Source organism: Coturnix japonica, chromosome Z (assembly GCF_054131305.1).
Source record: "Coturnix japonica strain WE chromosome Z, WE-NBRP24, whole genome shotgun sequence".
Taxonomy (NCBI): Eukaryota; Metazoa; Chordata; class Aves; order Galliformes; family Phasianidae; genus Coturnix; species Coturnix japonica.
The window spans coordinates 62,372,110-62,385,365 of record NC_140702.1 but is presented as its reverse complement, the minus strand read 5'-3'; the positions used below and the strand labels follow the sequence as shown (position 1 = coordinate 62,385,365).

General features: G+C 39.0%; 2 protein-coding genes and 1 long non-coding RNA gene across 3 annotated transcripts in view; 1 reads left to right on the top strand and 2 right to left on the bottom strand.

Annotated features, from left to right (window-relative positions):
- LOC146754132 (uncharacterized) overlaps positions 1 to 13,256 on the top strand; it is a 187,709-nt gene that overhangs the window by 31,853 nt on the left and 142,600 nt on the right. The window lies entirely within an intron of this gene.
- LOC146754138 (uncharacterized) lies at positions 7,289 to 8,533 on the bottom strand. The gene has a single exon (XM_085529284.1). It carries the CDS (start codon positions 8,531 to 8,533, stop codon positions 7,337 to 7,339), a length of 1,197 nt encoding a protein of 398 aa, XP_085385410.1. The 3' UTR covers positions 7,289 to 7,336.
- Positions 10,426 to 13,256, bottom strand: part of LOC146754136 (uncharacterized) — a gene marked incomplete at its 5' end in the record, with an annotated part of 50,444 nt that continues 47,613 nt past the window's right edge. The window contains 3 exons of the mRNA XM_085529279.1: positions 10,426 to 11,096; positions 11,132 to 12,465; positions 12,568 to 12,636. Coding sequence (XP_085385405.1) covers positions 12,214 to 12,465; positions 12,568 to 12,636 — 321 coding nt within the window. The remainder of the gene's footprint in view (positions 11,097 to 11,131; positions 12,466 to 12,567; positions 12,637 to 13,256) is intronic.

The following is a 13,256-nucleotide window of genomic DNA, read 5'->3' as shown; positions in this document are numbered from 1 at the left end:
AAGGTAAGTATAAAGGAAGGGAAAGGAAGGGAATAGAAAAGAAAGGAAAGGTAGATATAATGGAAAGGAAAGCAATGTATAAGGGAAAGTCAATGTATGTAGAATTGTAAGGATAGTGAAATATATAAAAAAGGATAGGAAAGGTTAATTTAAAAAAAAAAAAAAGGAATGGAAAGGAAGGTCTAAAGGAAAATGTTACAGAACAGGAAGGGAAGGTAGGCATAATGCAAAGGGAAGGGAATTATAAAAGAAGGGAATTTATAAAAGAAAGGAAAGCAAAGGTAAGTATGAAAGAAAAGGAAAGTATAAATGAAAGGAAAGGCTAAGTTTAAAAATAGGAATTGAAATGAAAGTGTAAAGGAAAGGAAAGTATACAGAAAAGGAAAGGGAAAGTATAAAAGAAAGGAAAGCAAAGGTAAGTATATTGGAAAGGATAAGAAAGTATAAATGAAAGGAATGGGTAAGTTTAAAAATAGGAATGGAAAGGAAAGTATAAGGGATTGGAAAGTATAAAGGAAGGGAAAGTATAAAAGAAAGGAAGCAAAGGTAAGTATAAAGGAAGGGAAAGGAAGGGAATAGAAAAGAAAGGAAAGGTAGATATAATGGAAAGGAAAGCAATGTATAAGGGAAAGTCAATGTATGTAGAATTGTAAGGATAGGGAACTATATAAAAAAGGAAAGGAAAGGTTAATTTAAAAAAAAAAAAAAAGGAAAGGAAGGTATAAAGGAAAATGTTACAGAACAGAAAGGGAATGTAGTTATAATGCAAAGGGAAGGGTATTATAAAAGAAGGGAATTTATAAAAGAAAGGAAAGCAAAGGTAAGTATGAAAGGAAAGAAAAGTATAAATGAAAGGAGAGGCTAAGTTTAAAAATAGGAATTGAAATGAAACTGTAAAGGAAAGGAAAGTATACAGAAAAGGAAAGTATAAAGGAAGGGAAAGTTTACAGAAAAGGAAAGTATATAGGAAGGGAAAGTATAAAAGAAAGGAAAGCAAAGGTTAAGTATATTGGAAAGGAGAAGAAAGTATAAATGAAAGGAATGGGTAAGTTTAAAAATAGGAATAGATATGAAAGTGTAAGGGAATGGAAAGTATAAAGGAAGGGAAAGTATAAAAGAAAGGATGCAAAGGTAAGTATAAAGGAAGGGAAAGGAAGGGAATAGAAAAGAAAGGAAAGGTAGATATAATGGAAAGGAAAGCAATGTATAAAGGAAAGTCAATGTATGTAGAATTGTAAGGATAGTGAAATATATAAAAAAGGATAGGAAAGGTTAATTTAAAAAAAAAAAAGGAATGGAAAGGAAGGTCTAAAGGAAAATGTTACAGAACAGAAAGAGAAGGTAGGCATAATGCAAAGGGAGGGGAATTATAATAGAAGGGAATTTATAAAGGAAAGGAAAGCAAAGGTAAGTATGAAAGGAAAGGAAAGTATAAATGAAAGGAAAGGCTAAGTTTAAAAATAGGAATGGAAAGGAAAGTATAAGGGATTGGAAAGTATAAAGGAAGGGAAAGTATAAAAGAAAGGAAGCAAAGGTAAGTATAAAGGAAGGGAAAGGAAAGGAATAGAAAAGAAAGGAAAGGTAGATATAATGGAAAGGAAAGCAATGTATAAGGGAAAGTCAATGTATGTAGAATTGTAAGGATAGGGAAGTATATAAAAAAGGAAAGGAAAGGTTAATTTAAAAAAAAAAAGGAATGGAAAGGAAGGTCTAAAGGAAAATGTAACAGAACAGAAAAGGAATGTAGGTATAATGCAAAGGGAAGGGAATTATAAAAGAAGGGAATTTATAAAAGAAAGGAAAGCAAAGGTAAGTATGAAAGGAAAGGAAAGGAAAGTATAAATGAAAGGAAAGGCTAAGTTTAAAAATAGGAATTGAAATGAAAGTGTAAAGGAAAGGACGGTATACAGAAAAGGAAATTATAAAGGAAAGGAAAGTATAAAGAAAAGGAAAGTATATAGGAAGGGAAAGTATAATAGAAAGGAAAGCAAAGGTTAAGTATATTGGAAAGGAGAAGAAAGTATAAATGAAAGGAATGGGTAAGTTTAAAAATAGGAATGGAAATGAAAGTTTAAGGGAATGGAAAGTATAAAGGAAGGGAAAGTATGAAAGAAAGGAAGCAAAGATAAGTATAAAGGAAGGGAAAGGAAGGGAATAGGAAAGAAAGGAAAGGTACATATAATGGAAAGGAAAGCAAAGTATAAAGGAAAGTCAATGTATGTAGAATTGTAAGGATAGGGAAGTATATAAAAAAGGAAAGGAAAGGTTAATTAAAAAAAAAAAAGGAATGGAAAGGAAGGTCTAAAGGAAAATGTTACAGAACAGAAAGGGAATGTAGGTATAATGCAAAGGGAAGGGAATTATAAAAGAAGGGCATTCATAAAAGAAAGGAAAGCAAAGGTAAGTATGAAAGGAAACGAAATTATAAATGAAAGGAAAGGCTAAGTTTAAAAATAGGAATTGAAATGAAAGTCTAAAGGAAAGGAAAGTATACAGATAAGGAAAGTATAAAGGAAAGGAAAGTATAAAGGAAGGGAAAGTATAAAAGAAAGGAAAGCAAAGGTAAGTATATTGGAAAGGATAAGAAAGTATAAATGAAAGGAATGGGTAAGTTTAAAAATAGGAATGGAAATGAAAGTATAAGGGAATGGAAAGTATAAAGGAAGGGAAAGTATAAAAGAAAGGAAGCAAAGGTAAGTATAAAGGAAGGGAAAGGAAGGGAATAGAAAAGAAAGGAAAGGTAGATATAATGGAAAGGAAAGCAATGTATAAAGGAAAGTCAATGTATGTAGAATTGTAAGGATAGGGAAGTATATAAAATGGAAAGGAAAGGTTAATTTTTAAAAAAAGTAATGGAAAGGAAGGTGTAAAGGAAACTGCTAAGGAACATAAAGGGAAGGTAGGTATAATGCAAAGGGAAGGGAATTATAAAAGAAGGGAATTTATAAAAGAAAGGAAAGCAAAGGAAATCATGAAAGGAAAGGAAAGGAAAGGAAAGGAAAGGAAAGGAAAGGAAAGGAAAGGAAAGGAAAGGAAAGGAAAGGAAAGGAAAGGAAAGGAAAGGAAAGGAAAGGAAAGGAAAGGAAAGGAAAGGAAAGGAAAGGAAAGGAAAGGAAATCAATAAAAAGGAATGAGATAAGGGGAAGAAAAATGGGAAGAAAATGAAAATTAAAAAGAAAGCAAGAAAGAAGAAAAATTAAATGAAGATAGGGAAGAAAAGGGTAAAGAAAAAGAAATAGGGCAAAAAACCAAAAAACAAAAGGGGAAAGTAAAGATAAAGGGAGAAAAAAGAGGGAAGAAAACAGGGAAGAAAATAGAAGAAGAATGATAATAGGGAAGAAAAAGAATAGAAAAAAGAGAAGAGAAAGAAAATGGGGGAGTAAAAAGAAACAAAGAGGGGAAAAAGGAAAAAAAAAAAAAAGCCAAAAGGAAAGAAGGGGAGAAGAAGAAGAATAAAAGAAAGAAAAATTTAAAAAAGGAAAAATATAAAGAAAAGGAAGACAAAGAAAGGGAAAAGGAAGGGGAAAGGGAAACATAAAGGGGAAATTAAAAAAAAAAAAATTTAAAGAGGGAAGGAAGAGAAAATGAAAATTAAATAGGGAAGAAAAAGAGAAAGGAGAACAGAAACTGGGGAAGGAAAAGAAAAACAAATAGGGTAAGGAGAACCAAAAGCAAAAGAAAATAGGGGGGGAAATGGGAGAGGAAAAGGAAGAGGAATAGAAAAAAAAGAAAAGAAAGATGAAAAGCAAGAAATAATGAGGAATGTGAAAAGTTTTAAGAAAGTTGCAACGAAAATGAAAATAGAGAAAAAAAGCAAGACAGAAGAAGAAAAAATGAAGATAGAGAAGAAGAATTGGAGAAGAATTAGAAAAATATGAAAAGGGGGAAGAAAAAGAAAAAGAGGGGAGGGGAGGGGTAAGGATGGGAAGGGAGAGGACAGGAGGTGAGGGAAGGGGAGGGGAGGGGGTGGGAGAGGAGGAGAGGGGATAGAGGATTAAAAAAAAAGGAAGAAAGGAAAGGAAAGGGAAATATAAAGGGGAAGAAAAAAAGAAAAGCAAGAAAAAAGAGGGAAGGAAAGAGAAAATGAAAATTAAATAGGGATGAAAAAGAGAAAGCAGAACAGAGAACGGGGAAGGAAAAGAAAAACAAATAGGGTAAGAAGAACCAAAAGCAAAAGAAAACTGGGGGGAAATGGGAGAGGAAAAAAAAGAGGAAAAGAAAAAAAAAAAGAAAAGAAAGATGAAAAGCAAGAAATAATAAAGAATGTGAAAAGTTTTAAGAAAGATGGAACGAAAATGAAAATAAATAGAAAAGCAGGACAAGAAAAAAAAATGAAGATAGGGAAGAATTGGAGAAGAATTAGAAAAAGATGAAAAGGGGGAAGAAAAAGAAGGAAAAAAAGGGGAAGGGTGAGGAGGGCAGGGGATGGGAGGGGAGGGGAAAGGAGGGGAAAGGAGGGGAAAAGAGGGGAAAGGAGGGGAAAGGAGGGGAAAGGAGGGGAAAGGAGGGGAGGATATAGAGGATAAAGGAAAGGAAAGGAAAGGAAAGGAAAGGAAAGAAAAGAAAAGAAAAGAAAAGAAAAGAAAAGAAAAGAAAAGAAAAGAAAAGAAAAGAAAAGAAAAGAAAAGAAAAGAAAAGAAAAGAAAAGAAAAGAAAAGAAAAGAAAAGAAAAGAAAAAGAAAAGAAAAGGAAAAGAAAAGAAAAGAAAAGAAAAGAAAAGGAAAGGAAAGGAAAGAAAAGAAAAAAGGAAAAGAGAAGAAAAGTAGAGAAAATTAGAGAAGAAAAGTAGAGAAAATTAGAGAAGAGAAAATTAGAGAAGAGAAGAGAAGAGAAGAGAAGAGAAGAGAAGAGAAGAGAAGAGAAGAGAAGAGAAGAGAAGAGAAGAGAAGAGAGGAGAAGAGAAGAGAGGAGAAGAGAAGAGAAAAGGAAAATAAAGAAAAGAAAAGGAAAGAGAAAAGAAAAGGAAAGGAAAGCGAAAAGAAAAGAAAGAAAAGAAAAGAAAAGAAAAGAAAAGAAAAGAAAAGAAAAGAAAAGAAAAGAAAAGAAAAGAAAAGAAAAGAAAAGAAAAGAAAAGAAAAAGAAAAGAAAAGAAAAAGAAAAGAAAAGGAAAAGAAAAGAAAAGAAAAGAAAAGAAAAGAAAAGAAAAGAAAAGGAAAGGAAAGGAAAGGAAAGAAAAGAAAAAAGGAAAAGAGAAGAAAAGTAGAGAAAATTAGAGAAGAAAAGTAGAGAAAATTAGAGAAGAGAAAATTAGAGAAGAGAAGAGAAGAGAAGAGAAGAGAAGAGAAGAGAAGAGAAGAGAAGAGAAGAGAAGAGAAGAGAAGAGAAGAGAAGAGAGGAGAAGAGAAGAGAGGAGAAGAGAAGAGAAGAGAAAAGGAAAATAAAGAAAAGAAAAGGAAAGAGAAAAGAAAAGGAAAGGAAAGCGAAAAGAAAAGAAAGAAAAGAAAAGAAAAGAAAAGAAAAGAAAAGAAAAGAAAAGAAAAGAAAAGAAAAGAAAAGAAAAGAAAAGAAAAGAAAAGAAAAGAAAAGAGGAAAAGAAGTAGAGAAGAGAAAGAGAAGAAATAGAAAAAAAAAAGAAATAGAAAAAGGCAGAGGAATAGTAAATGAAGAGAGTGGAAAAAAGGAAAAAGACAAATAAAAGGATCAGCCATGTTTTGGATTTCTCAGGTGTCCAGGTTTCTCTTTATTTTAGTGTATCTCACTTTGGGACTCATGATGACTTTAGCTGCTGTGACAGTGTCTGACTCTGAAGCGTATCAGGATTACCTTGACTTAAGCTGATCCTGTACTATGGAAAAGCTGATGACACTCCCACTTTTCTTTGGCAAAGGAAAAAAATTAAAAAATAAATAATAAAAGAAAAAGTAAATCTTACACAGTGTGTCCTGATAAAAACGGTGTTGTTCTGTCAGTTTTGTAGAGCGGACACCAATCATCACCAAACTCCATCCAGACATTGAGCCACTGACCAGCTCTCTCTGGACCCAATCCTACATCCAATTCTTCATTCATAGAAAAGTTCACCAATCAAATTTATATCTTCCCAATGTGGAGAGAAGGATGTTGTGAATTACTGTGCCAAACGCCTTACAGAATCACAGAATCACAGAATGACCTGGGTTGGAAGGAACCTCAAGGATCATGTAGTTCCAACACCGCTGCCTAGCAGGGCCACCAAACATACACATTTACTAGATCAGGTTGCCCAGGGCCCCATTCAACCTGGTCTTGAACACCTCCAAGGACGGGGCATCCACAACTTCCCTGGGCAGCCTGTTCCAGGGCCTAACCACTCTCCTAGTGAAGAACTTCCCCCTAACATCCAACCTAAATCTTCCCTCATTTAACTTAAAACCATTTCCCCATGTACTGCTATTATCAGCCCTTTTGAAGAGTTTACTCCCCTCCTGGGAGTAAGTTCCCTTCAGGTATTGAAAGGCTGCAATGAGGTCACCCCACAGCCTTCTCTTCTCCAGGATGAACAAGCCCAACTCCCTCAGCCTGTCCTCATAGGGGAGGTGCTCCAGCCCCCTGATCATCTTCGTGGCCCTCCTCTGGACCCTTTCCAAAATCTCCATGTCCTTACAGAAGTCAAGACAGATAGGCATTGGTGACTCTTCCCTTGTCTATTGATGCAGTGATGCAGATGGGGCCTCACAGGAGGGAGACAATCACTTCCCTTCCCCTGCTGGCCACCCCTTTTCTAATTCAGCCCAGGATATGCTTGGCCTTCCAGGCTGCCTAAGAGAACAGAAGCTACGGTCAGATAAGTTGGATTGACCAGAAGCTGCATCAGCAGTGCAAGAACCCTATTCTTTCCATATGCACGGTGTGGCCAGTGCAAGGGAGCTCTTTGGTGGCTGCCTGTGCTGGGAGGGCAATGGACGCTATTCTGCAGCCTTGGTCATCCCTGCTTCATGCTGCCTTCCCCATCCCCATCCCCACAGACCAGGCTGGGATGACTCCTGGATCACAGGCCAAGGTGACCAAAGGACTTGCCTTGCAGCACCTCAATGTGCCAGCCTGCAGAAGGAGCTGACAGGCTGTTCCTGGTGCTGTGGGAGCCTGCAGTCCCCTTGCAGTGTCAGGACTTGGTGCTGTGCCTCCAGATGGGTCACAGAGCCCCAGGCTGCACCCAGGGCACGGCCACAGGGGAGGAGAAGCTCCAGCCACCTTGCCGGGGCTTGTCCTCATCTGCATGTCCTCCTGTGGAACACACAGCTTCCCTCCTGAGCCCATCTCCCCATTCAATCCCCAGGAAGGCCCTCAGAGAAAGCTCTTAGGCACTTACTTATTTAGGTATATAGAAAAATTTATTTATAGATAAAGAAATATTTATTTAGGTAGGCTTATTGGGGTAGGTGGTGGTTTTCTCTTCCACTCCCCAGAACGTTTCTCTGGTAGTTGGAAAGCCAGTGCCCTTCACTTCAGCGTTCCAGTTGCTTTTGCCTCTGCTCAGGGACTTCTTCGACAGGGTCCGCTGCTTTTGTTTTTTGAGGCCTACCTCAGCCCAAGATGCCATGGATGTTGCAGTCACATACGAGCTGGTAGATTCTTCCTCCTGGGACACTGCAGGCTTCGATGGACTGGCTGAGATAAGGAGGTTCTCACAGCGCTTCAACTTCAGGGAGCGGATGTGCAGCTCCAGGTTCTCGCGTGTCTTATTCAGGAACCGAGCCAGATGGCTGGGGAAGTATCTGTGAACCAGCTGGGATTTTGATGCCATGGTGCCAGCTGGGCGGGTGAGGGACATCCCACGCTGCCGCCACATGGACTTCTGCATTAACTCAGGTAAGTAGTGAAGCTTTATCTCCAGGCATTTTCTGGCCATGTGCATGGAGAGCTTCCCAAAGGTTTTATGACCGAGCTGCAGCTTTGAGATGACAGCATGCGCTTTGCTGACGCACTGGCTCCTGGATTTGATGTCAGTCATGCAAAAGCTTGCACAGTCTGTCTGACAGCTGGCATCCTTTATCTTTGATGTGTTGTCTGAGCCAGGAAGCGCTATGGTAGCTGTGGGATGCTCTTGCTCCTTGTCTGCTGCGTGGCTCGGAGGCAAAGCAATCTCTGCCAACTCCTGGGGGCAGCACTGCTTCTGGGGATGCTCCTGTGCCTCAGCCTGGCCCTGGCTGTGAATCTGAGCCTTCTGCTGGATGGTCTTCCTGGCTTGACCCACATTCCAGGGCAGCAGAATATAGGGGGGGCATGGCACCAGTATGGGGAAATCTCCAGGGCTGGGTACACCACGGTCACTCTTCTGTTTCTTCTTGAGAACGTTGCCTGCAATGCATTTGCCCTTGGCCTGGGTCTGCCCTGGCTTGATGGGCTTGGGCAGGACATGGCTGCATTGTGTTTCCCGTGCCAGCTGATGGGAGATCAAGAGCAATTTGGGCAGGGCGGCCATGCGCACTTCCAGGCTTTTCCGGGCCATATGGACCGTGAGGGCTTTGTAGGTATCAGCGCACCACAGGCATCCAGTGGGGCAGACTGGCATCAGCTTTGCCTGTGCTCTGCTGGCTGCTTTCAAGGAATCCATGTTGCCTTTTCCAGTGCAGCTTTGGATCTCAGCTGAACTGCAGTGTGGAGAGTGTTTATGCAGAATGGCTTCGTGAGAAAGGACATGATGAAATTCCATTAGTTAAATTGTAAGAGAAGGTACGTGACTGGAGGCAGCAGCTGAGGGGAAATCAGGATGTGAAAGACAGGATATGTAGCTAAAGACAGAATATGTATCTAGAGGCAACAACGGCCTAAGGGAAAAACAAGATGTGTAGCAATGTATAGACATAGCTGTGAAGAAAAAGTAACTATAAAGCTAACCACAAAGGTCAGATGAAGTAATATGTAACCCACCAATCCTGAGCTTTACTTTTGCAATATGCAAGAGCTTATTACTGACTGTATAAATAAGATGCTGTTACACCTAATAAACGAGACCTGTTGACCGTGATAGTATGAGACTCGTCTCCTGCGGTTACTTCCAACACTGCAGCAGTGACATGGCAGGCTGTTCCGCTCCACCAGCTCCTCCAGATCCTTCCAGGCTGCCTGCAGGAAGTCAGGGCCCAGCACAGGCCTCAGCTCAGGTAGCTCCGACAGCAGCAGCTGCTGGAGCTCCTGGTCAGCCTTACTGCAGCGCCTCCATGGCTTGCAGTGTTTCTTGGCACCTGTAAAACAGGGAAGGTCACTGAGCCACAGGGGAACAGGAGCTCCAGAGATGCTCTGAGCCAGGCACATCCTTTCTAAATAAAACTATTAAAGTTTAAAAGGAACATTGGTGCTGATATATGTGAACCATGAACAGGGCTCAGCTGCTCCCAGAGGCTCAGCCCAGCCTGGAGATGGATGCTCCTGGACAGGTCTGGGGCATGGGCTGGCCCTCACAGGACCTACCTGGCTTCAGTGCTGCTGCTCGCTGCCACCATTTCCTCCACCGCAAGCACTGTCTGCCGGCCTGCGGACACACGGACATGGCTCAGTCGTGCTCTTGGGTGGTCTCGAAAAACTGCTCCTGACTCCCCCAGCCCCAAATCCCCCAGATGCAAGTCATCCCCACCCTCAAAATATCCCCTACCTGCAGGTTTCCCAGTAAACAGTGACCCCGATGTGATATCAGGACCAGCACAGCGACGCAGAGAGAGACCTCAGCAGGAGCGGGTCAGATGGACTGACAGTTGTTCGGACTTTATTCAATTCTTCCCTTGAAACCAAATCCGTTTTATTGACTATTACAAGATCAGCTAATGCAACCTGCCTATGCATTTGGAAAAAGAAAAAAGGAACACCTTGAAAAATAAAGCAGTTTTTTTTTGGCAGAAGCAGTATGTCTCTCATAGCACTGTAAAATTACTAGATTGTTAGTACAGGAAGGCAAACATTAACCAAACCATCAGCCAACTAAAACATCATGGAATGACTACAGTATTAGCTTCTAGAGGTTACTTGTGGCTTGTGCATTTCAGTAGACAAAAGTAGCAGCAGCCAGTGACATGAAAGACAAGCCATGGCCACTGAAATGTTTACAAGCACAGCATGCTGAGGCTTTTTCACTGCTAGCAAAAATGTATAGCTAATGGGGAGGAGACTATACTGAAAACTGTTTTTGTAGCTGAAAGTTGAGCTTCTATCAACCTGTTATTTGTACTCTATCTGTTGTAGTTTCCATGGAAAAAAAGAGGAGGCATTATTTTCAGATCAACCTACTTATTAGAAAATTCATAACTAAGCAGAATGATCAAATGAAGTACAGAGTAATTTATGTTTTCTAACTTTGTTTAAAAGCAAGGGAGGGGAAAACCTTAGAAAAGAAAAAGAATCAATTTTGAATGATCTTCCGCACAGTGCAGTCACTGACTATGATTAAAAAAGTGGTTTTGATATCCATACCGAGATGCTTCCTTGACAAGGCCTTCTGGCTTCTCCTCTGTCAAGTGCTAGACAATAATTAAAACAACTGGATTAAGCATGTTTAAAAAATGCTCAAATTAATTTGCATTTAAACTATGCCAAAATCATTTTACACTATGTATGATTTTCATTCATACTGCTTAAGTTACTACATTGTAAGGAACTGATTTTATCGCCAACTATCAATGAAAAAGCTAGAAATGAAAAACTATTTCTGCACTTACCAATCCTCACTGTTCTGTAGGTCTGTTCTTTCAGTACACTTTACTAAGATGCCTCTGTTACCTGACATTTTATTCTACTTCCAGGCAACTAAATCATCTGTAAATCCGATACAGTATGTAGTAGTCTGCCTCACACTCTCACCCTGTGAATGAACCTATTGGTTCTTTTTTCATCTTCTTTCCATTCTATTGCAGTCTCTTCCAGATCATACAGCTCATGGACACCTTGGCCTATCTCTTGATGAGATTTGCCTTGAATAGATACGAGTCCCTTACCAGAAAAATAACTCTTAGAGTATATAAACAAACCTTTAAAAACAAAATACTTATGGAGAAAAAAAAAACACCACAACTTTACAAGTACACAGAGCAGGGAAAAACCTCTGACAAATATGCAGAGGTTGATCAAAATAACAATGCAACAGAGTCATCTCTTGTAACAACCATTCTTACAATTAAGAATTATACCTTGCTATACTCTGCCTTCAGCTTCTCAATTATACTTTGCTATACTCTGCCTTCAGCTTCTCATTTGGACGGTTACCTGGAATATTTGTGCAAATTTAAATGTCATCTCCTACCATGCCACTTTGATTGTATGTATGATATATGTCTCTATGAAAGCCTCATCACCTGTCCAAGGTGATGTAAAATAGGCAAAAATGCTGAGTCTGTTCCCACTGAGTTCTCATGCTTAACACTTACACTGTCTTGCAACAGAATCTCTCAATAGCAGAGAAAGAACAAATATCTGTGTGGTGAAATGACTAGCAATGGAATTAACAATGGAATACTTTCAAAACTAAGTCCATTAACTCACATGCCAAACGTTGCACTAAAAGAGTTTTCATCACTTGAAAACTGTCTAAAATAGAATGTAAATATTACTCGGATCCCAAAGCTCAGTACAACAGAAGCATACTTCTAATCAGCAGTACAGCTAATGAGTACAACAGACAGCTTGAAGTGCATCAGCACTGCCGGCTTTATGCTGCTGTTGTTCTACTTGTCAAGAAACAAACCTTTCTTCCAGTGAAGTAGAAATAATTACCTTGCTGCCTGTGACACACATATGTTCTCAGGAAACAAATCACAGCACATTTGATTGTTTTCCTTAGACCTTGTCTAATCATACAATCGACTTTTTTATCATTTACTTAGCTTTGTGGTTTAAGGAAAATGAAAGTATATCCTCAAGCATCACCAACGTTCACCTCAGAACTATGCAATGAATCGTACACGGGGATGAATACACTTATGTGTAAATCACATCTTTAAAACTGCAGTCTGATGTAATCAAAAAATTTTAGGTGGACCATCACTAGCATTGTGCTGCATTGTTACACTCAATTAAACTTCTGTTTATTATGCCAACAACTGTAATCATGGACAGAAACCTGTAACTACATCCCTAACTAAGGAGCCATCTAGGTGAAATGGATGAGACCTTTCAGAGCAAAGGAGGGGAAAACAACATCACCTCCTTTCACTTATGTCCTGATCATTCATCCTGTCCCACTCATGTTTGGGACTGCAAGTCTCCCCTTTCACTACACAGCAAGTAGTACTGTGGTTTGCTTCTCTGTCAGCTACCTTGAGTGGTCTCATTGGCCAGCAGGTATTCAAGTGTCTCTACATGGATCAATGACAAACTGATGTTCTCTCTTTTGTCTGCTCTTTGACCTGTATGTGGCTGACAATACACTGCAGTTTCTTTCCATTTAAAAAGAGGGAAAGCACAAAACAAAGAGGTTGGAAGTTTCAGGCAAACCTTCAGTCTTATGACATCCATGGTACATCCAGTCCTATCTTTCACATTCTTTTCCCACAGAAGATTCTACAAAGAGGAAAAATGTTTTCACAAACAGAACAGCGTAAGATGATTTTCTACAAAAGGACACAATGATTTCGCACTTGACTGCGATGTATTAATCTTTACCTGTATAAAGAGATTAAGGTTTTCTTCCTTAATATTTCCTAGGACTTCAAGTGTTACTGTCACTATGTCCTGTAAATGGAAAGACACACAAGACAGACAAGATAGATGCTTAAAAGCAGCATTTAGCACACAACTGCTTATACTCTAAAGGAGTGACAGGCCAGACCCTTTCCCCTTCAATTATTTATTAAAAATCAAAACCACAAAACAGACAAAATACTGTATTTTCTCTCTAAATAAAACACAATCACCAAGATAAAAATGCAATTTAAACTGTAATATGCAAGGATTGTTTTATTGCACAGAGCAAGAGAGAAGATTCTACCCTGACATAAATGAAAGCTGGGTTACATATCTGGAAAAGCAAAGCATTACACATTCCTAACCTTCTAGCACACGTGCGATTATAGGATTTATATCAAATTTATAGGAAAACCTAATTCACTGTTACAGGTTGATCTGTTGATTTTCTGTGTAAAAACAAAGGGAAGCACTCACAGAATGTGTCTCTCTAACACCTTAATTAATGCAAAGTTGTGAACAGCAACTCCCCAATATCTACAAACACTGACATCATTTCGACCTACGGGATAAATACCAGGTGTAAGTATAGGGCTCAATTCTCAAATCTCAATTGCTCAATAAGGGCAAATATGGAAAAGAATAGTATTACTTGTCTCTTGTAGTAA

What these genes read in the sequence shown, in the direction of transcription:
- LOC146754138 (XM_085529284.1), bottom strand. Translation starts at nt 8,533, where the DNA reads ATGGATTCCTTGAAAGCAGCCAGCAGAGCACAGGCAAAGCTGATGCCA.